At 33.3% G+C, this 7158-nt stretch overlaps 1 protein-coding gene across 1 annotated transcript in view; it reads right to left on the bottom strand.

Moving 5' to 3' along the window:
- Positions 1–6540: 6540 nt before the first annotated feature.
- LOC120182987 (LOB domain-containing protein 18-like) overlaps positions 6541–7158 on the bottom strand; it is a 7728-nt gene continuing 7110 nt past the window's right edge. Inside the window, exon 2 of the mRNA XM_039187795.1 lies at positions 6541–7031. Within this exon, the coding sequence (XP_039043726.1) occupies positions 6675–7031 (357 nt within the window). The 3' untranslated portion in view covers positions 6541–6674. The remainder of the gene's footprint in view (positions 7032–7158) is intronic.

The raw sequence follows: 7158 nt of genomic DNA on the forward strand, positions 1-7158 counted from the left end.
CATATAGATCTTTTTGGGCGAATTAGAACAACTAGCTTGGGTGGAAAACAATATGCTTTTTGTATTGGTTGATGACTATTCAAGATTTACTTGGGTTCTATTTTTAAGTACTAAAGATGAAGCATTAGAAAATTTTATCACTTTTTAAAAAATAATTCAAAATGAAAAAGGTTACTCCATTTCAAGTGTTAGGAGTGATCATGGTATTGAATTTGAAAATCTTGGATTTACAGATTTTTGTAATTCAAATGGGATTAGCCATAATTTTTTAACACCTAGAACCCTCAACAAAATGGAGTTGTCGAGAGGAAAAATAGAACTTTAGAGGAAATGACTAGAACCATGTTTTGTGAAAATAATTTGCCAAAATATTTTGGGCGGAAGCCACAAATACCGCGTGTTATGTTATTAACCGAGTAATAATTAGACCTATTTTAAAGAAAACTCCATATGAAAATTTCAAAAATAAAAAGCCTAACATTAGCTATTTTCATCCTTTTGGTTGTAAATGTTTTGTTTTAAACAACGGTAAAGACAATCTTGGCAAATTCGATGCTAAAAGTGATGAAAGAATTTTTCTGTGTTATTCCTTAAATTCTAAAGCTTATCGTGTATTTAATTAAAGAACTTTATTGGTAGAAGAGTCTATTCATGTTGTTTTCGATGATAATCCCCTTCCGAGGAAGGATTCTTGTGTTGATGATGACGTAGGTATAATAAATGCAAATCACGTGAGAGAATCATCATCAAATGAAGAAATGAAGGATAAGGAAACTCAAGATTCCTTCAAGAATCTAACCATTGAAGAAAGGGAAATCACATACCCAAGAGATTACAACTATGTTAAGGATGGTGATATTTTAGGTGATCAATCCAAAGGGGTAACTACTCGATCTTTTCTTAGGAATATTTGTAATTATGTTGCATTTATCTCATGCATAGAGCCTAAAAATGTTAAAGAACCATTAACCGATGAAAATTGGATTATGACTATGCAAGAAGAGTTAAATCAATTTGAGAGAAGTAAAGTATGGACATTAGTTGAAAGGCCTAGTAATAAATCTACTATAGGTACTAAATGGGTGTTTAAGAATAAGCTTGATGAAAGTCGTAACATAGTAAGGAACAAGGCTAGACTTGTTGCTCAAGGTTATACTCAAGAAGAAGGAATAGATTTTGATGAAACATATGCTCCCGTAGCTAGGATGGAAGCAATTAGAATGTTGTTGGCATTTGCATGTTTCAATGAATTTAAATTATACCAAATGGATGTTAAAAGTGCATTTTTAAATGTTTTATAAAAGAAGAAGTGTATGTGGAACAACCACATGGTTTTCAAGATTCAAAATTTCCAAATCATGTTTTTAAATTGACAAAAGAACTATATGGTTTAAAGTAAGCTCTTAGAGCTTGGTATGAAAGATTGTCAAACTTTTTAATTGAAAAAGGGTTTTCAAAAGGGAAGGTTGACACTACATTATTTTTGAAACGAAAAGGTAAATATTTATTAGTAGTTCAAATTTATGTTGATGATATAATATTTGGTTATACTAATGATGTTCTTTGCCAAGAATTTTCTAAGCTAATGTAAGGTGAATTTGAGATGAGCATGATGGGGGAGCTTTCATTTTTCTCGGGGTTCCAAATCAAACAAACAAAAGATGGTATCTTCATCAATCAAGCAAAGTACGTTCAAGATATGCTCAAAAAGTTTGGATTGGAGAATGTGAAACCCCAAGCCACTCCTATGAGTTCATCGGCAAAGCTTGACAAATATGAAGGAGGTAAATGTGTTGATGTTAAACTTTATAGGTCAATGATTGGTTCTTTACTTTATATAACCGTAAGTAGACCATTCATTATGTTTAGTATTTGCTTATATGCTAGATTTCAATCATGCCCTAAGGAATCACATCTACAAGCCATCAAGAAAATCTTTAGATACCTTAAGGACACTCCTAGTATAGGACTTTGGTATCCTAGAGATCTAGCTTTAGCTGGCATGCCTTCTCAGATGCGGATTATGGAGGATGCAAAATAGATAGTAAAAGCACATCCGGTACTTGTCAATTCCTAGGAAATTTGCTGATTTCTTGGTTTTCAAAGAAGCAAAATAGAGTTGCATTATCTACCACTGAAGCGGAATACATTTCAGCCGGTAGTTATTGCGCACAAGTTTTATGGATGAAACAATAACTTTTAGACTATGGAATTGAAGTATGTACCATTCTTATCAAGTGTGACAATACTAGTGCTATTTGTATCACTAAATATCCCATCCAACACTCTAGAACTAAGCACATTGAAATTATACATTATTTCATTAGAGATCATATCTTAAAAGAGGATGTAATTCTAGAATATATAAAACCTTTGCATCAATTAGCCGATATGTTTACAAAACCCTTGGATAAAGATAGATTTTGGACACTTAGAAGAGAATTAAGTCTGACAAACCTAACTTGATTTTGTGTTTAAAATAATTTTAGCATTTTTAATGATTAAGGAAAAATGCATGTAAAAATAACATTTTTGAATGCCTTCTATGTTAATAGTTAGGGGGAGTTTATGATCTTTAGTGAAAATTAATATGTTCAAATTAGGCTTAAGTATATTTTGATTGATTGAACATAATTAATTTTTGTAATATGAGTTGCCAATACCACTAGAGTTGATTAATTATGCATGCAAAGTGTTTAAATACAGATTTTTGACCATTTTGTGCACTTGGTATCGATATTGGTCACCCAGTACCGATACTTCTTCAACGGGTATCGATACCCCTGTATCGATACTACGTGAAAATGCCTTGAAGTATCGATACTTCTCGAGGAGTACCGATACTACCTATCGGGTTTAGGCCATAAATCCCTAAATTTTCTTCATTTGACCAAAAAACCCCAAATATATCACTCATGTCGTTCCTCTCCCTCTCTACCCAAATCTCCACACTGCTTAAAATCAAAGATTTCTAATCGGAATTCCTTCAAATCCTGCTAGTATCATTAATATCTTGCAAACAACAACACATCCATCTTAATCCAATTTTTCAAGGCAAATTTCTAAAGCACTATTTTATTGATTTTTGAACATAGGACTAGTTTTAGTTAGTTCTAGTTCAAACTAGTGAATGTGTATTTCGTAGATTATGGTTTTACACTAGAATCTATAAATAATTTCATCAAAAACATAATTTTTCTATTTTTTTGAAATTTGAAATTAATATATATATAAATTGTTGATTTTGATTTAATTGAAAACTATACATATTATAATTTTTCAAACTTAGTTTCAAAATAGTTTTCAAATTTTCCCATTAGGCACTAGTTTTTAGAGAACCTTGAATTTGAGGACTCATATTGAGTTTTGGGATTAATTTTTGCATACATATGTTGTTTAATTGCAAGTATCCCATCCTATTCTGATTTAAATAATATATAAACGTGTTAGGTCGTCATCTAGTCGTTCCTCTCAACCACCAAATCCACCTCCTATTCCACCTCCAAATCTCAATCCTAATGAACCCGATATGACTATTCTAAATTCTTGTTTCAATGAACCTAACCATAGGGGTCTCTACACTAGGTACGTCAATCATATTGAGTCATACAACATTAGGGAAGAGTGTATCCCGTCTCTACAAGCTATGGACGAGATTAAATTCAAATACCTCTATACCCTCAAATCTTGGAAATTTGATACTATTTTAAGGTAAAACCAGTTGTTTACCAGCAAGTTGTTCAAATTTTCTATTCCAATGACGTGTGTGTACAAAATGAGTCCCAAACCGAGATCGAAAGTATTCACTCCTATCTCTTGGGGTAATACATTACTATAGACTCTGACTATATAGTTAATGCATTTGGATTAGATAATCGAGGGGTAGATAATAGGCGAGATTTAGTGCCTTCTCCTTATTATGTCAAGTCGAGTGCGAGTGTTTTAGAGTACCAAGAACGTTTCCTTCATCTCATGATCTCTTGGTGGTTTAGACCATCCGGAGGAAAATACTCCACTTTTAGAGCTATTGACTTATGGTGGATACATTGTATCCAACATAATAAGAAAATAAATCTCCCTCAAATTATCTTTGGGGAACTTGTAGACACCGTAAATAGCATTCCTTCGAAACAAGTCAAAACCTTAGTGTATGGTTGCCTACTAAGTAACATGTTCCTCAAAGCCAGTCTTAAGGTAGACCTAGATGTAGCCATCCCTTTAGGAATCGAAATTAACCTCAAATTTCTTCATAAATTGGGATAGAATGGAGAAAAAGACGAATGGGTTCGCTCAACAAAGAAAACCCCCGGTGCTAGCTCTTCATGAGCTGCTCCGGCTCCGGCTCAAGAGCTTGAAGATCTCTTACGGGATGTCGACGATCTGTAAACCAGCCCGATGACAAGCCAACCAAGCAAGATAGTCAGATGCGTTCATAATTTCGATCATTCATGGAGATATTCGACTTGAGGTTTGCATCTCTAGAGTCCCAAATCACTGCTCAACATCTAGAGCAACAGCGGGAAAATCAAGCACTCAATAATAGGATCGATGATCTTGCACGAGATGTGGCTGTGATTCGAGCACATCTATCTTCATCCGATCCTCTGATGGATGACTGACTTAATCTTGCTAGTTTTCTTTGGTTAAACTATGTCTTAGAACTAAACATTGTCTTAACATTTTGATGGATTTGTGTGTTTTAATATTTGGTTGTTTGGATATTTTGTGTTTTGAATGTTTGATTTTGAATGATTTTTATTTTGAACTTAATTGAATGTTTATTTCTTTAGTTCATGCACCTTTTACATATTAGAAATATTATGACCAATTCCTATTGCATATTGTTGATGAATATTGATTATGTGGACTAATGGCTAATATTTCTCTTGGCTTGATCTTAGCAGCTATACATATAAATTGGTTGTCTTGTTTAAACCTTTATAGAGTCTTTTTGATTTAACAAAAAGGGGATAAATTTTAAGGGGGAGTAATAAATTTTTCACAAAATGATTTTACAAAAGAAAATCTTAAAATTTCTAAAATGCTTTGTTATAACAAAAAGGGAGAGATTATTGAAAATATTTTGATATTTCGATATAACAAATAAATATGTTAATGAATTTTAAGATTTTATATTCGATTCAATTATTCGAATATTACAAATATTACTCAAAGTTTTCAGATATCAATTTTTACTCTTTACTAAATGAAAATTTGTGATTTATACTTTAGATATTTTTAAAATAATTTTTACAAAGTATTTCGAACCATAATCAAGTCAAATTTGAGTTTTAAATAGGGTAATACCGATACTGCCTTAACAGTATCGATACCCCCAAACATCGAATGCAAAAGAGGTACCGATACCCTAAAAGGTAGCAATACCCTTATATATAGTAGTACCGATATCATAGTCAATGGTATTGATACTACCCCTTTGTTTTTGACTCCGAGACAAATATCGAATGCAAAACGGGTACTGATACCATTACCAGTATCGATACTACTTTACATAGTAGTATCGATACTCCCTTGAGAGGTATCGATATCGTTGGTTTACAACGGTCGAAATATTAGAATTATATACAGGTAGTATCGATACCCCTTAGAGGAGTACCGATACCCAAACGCTCCCAATAGCTTTTTGAAGTGGAAAACATACAACAATGACTCTATCGACTCCATGATCATCCCCGTCATCTAGAAATGATCTTGGGTGTATTTAAACAAGTCTTGAAGCCATTGGTGATTAAGAATTGAGAAAACAAACAATAGATAAAGCTTTAAACATCAAGTTTGAGCAATTCAAGCCAACATCCATTTAATATTCATTTTGCTTTCAATAACACAATTTGTGTTCAATTGTATTCATTTTTTAGTGTTCTTTCTTTGTTCCAGAATTGTGCAAACATCTTACCTTGTGAGGTCTTTCTGTAAGTTTGCAAAGTTTGTAAGTTTCTCTTTGAGAAGAGTGTCTCAATAATTTGGAGTATAATTCTTGAGGGAGTTGTAAGGTTACTCTTTGTCCTCAAAAGAAAGACAAATTAGTGAATTTGTGAAAAATCCTTAGTATGGATAGCTAAGGTAGTGGACGTAGATTTTGGTTGAAATAGTCGAATCACTAAAATCGCTGTACAAATTATTTTATTTTCTGTCAAAGTTTCCACCAAAATTTTAATTGTCAATTCGCTCCTCTTGGCTATTTCATCCGATCGATTGACTCAACAAATATAACTGTAACACGAAAAAAATAATTAAAATGATGGAGAAAGACACATTTGACACAAATTCCATCGGGAATTTAAAATCCTGTTGCTTTTCTTATAATACTTGGGAAAATATCACTGATATTCCTTGGTTATTAACGCGGTAATGCTATTAAAGTTTCTTAATCATACAAGTGCAATGGAAATAGCGCAAATTAGCATGAATGAAGGAAAATTAGCTGGAAAATACGCGTATCCACAAATAAACTAATTTGAATTTCATATATCTCAAAACTGGAATATTAAGAGACACGCGAAAATATAAACAAATATAGATGGAAAAAACAGGATTAGTTATTACGATTACTTGCCTAATGAAATATAACATTGAAAATTAAATGCATTATAACATATTTCAGGGCAAGCATATAATAATAAAGGAAATGGTCGGTCTCATTTAGAGAGAGGTTACGGCGGTGATGCTGATGACGACATTGAAGCGTCAGTGCACGGAAGTTGCGGAGATCCCTGTCTGTGGAGGAGCTCACGAGCCAAAGCTTGAAGATCGCCTCCGGTCCCTCCAAATTGGCGTTGATCGATTTGCCTTTGCTGCATGGCCCATGAAGTAGTTTGCGTTACCATAGGTTCGAAAAGAGAAGATAAGTCGTAAGTGGCTGGCACTGAAGAGGCTGATGGGAGGTCTGATATTGAAAGAGGAGGTGGTGCAATTAGTGCTTGTAGCCGTGGCGGAGGTGGCGGCGATGGAAGCTCTAGTGTAGATAAATAAGCCTGTAAGTACGATAGTTCTGCTTGCAAATTTACCACCTGCCCATCAATTTCCACAAAAAATGTATATATTTAAAACAATAATATTGTTACCACCAAACGGAAAGAAGAAAGAAATGCAATTCCGGAGCAGCAAGAGGCTTATCCTTTACATTATATATATGTT

This window comes from Hibiscus syriacus, unplaced genomic scaffold (assembly GCF_006381635.1).
Source record: "Hibiscus syriacus cultivar Baekdansim isolate YM2019G1 unplaced genomic scaffold, ASM638163v2 tig00112738_pilon, whole genome shotgun sequence".
In the NCBI taxonomy this organism is placed as follows: Eukaryota; Viridiplantae; Streptophyta; class Magnoliopsida; order Malvales; family Malvaceae; genus Hibiscus; species Hibiscus syriacus.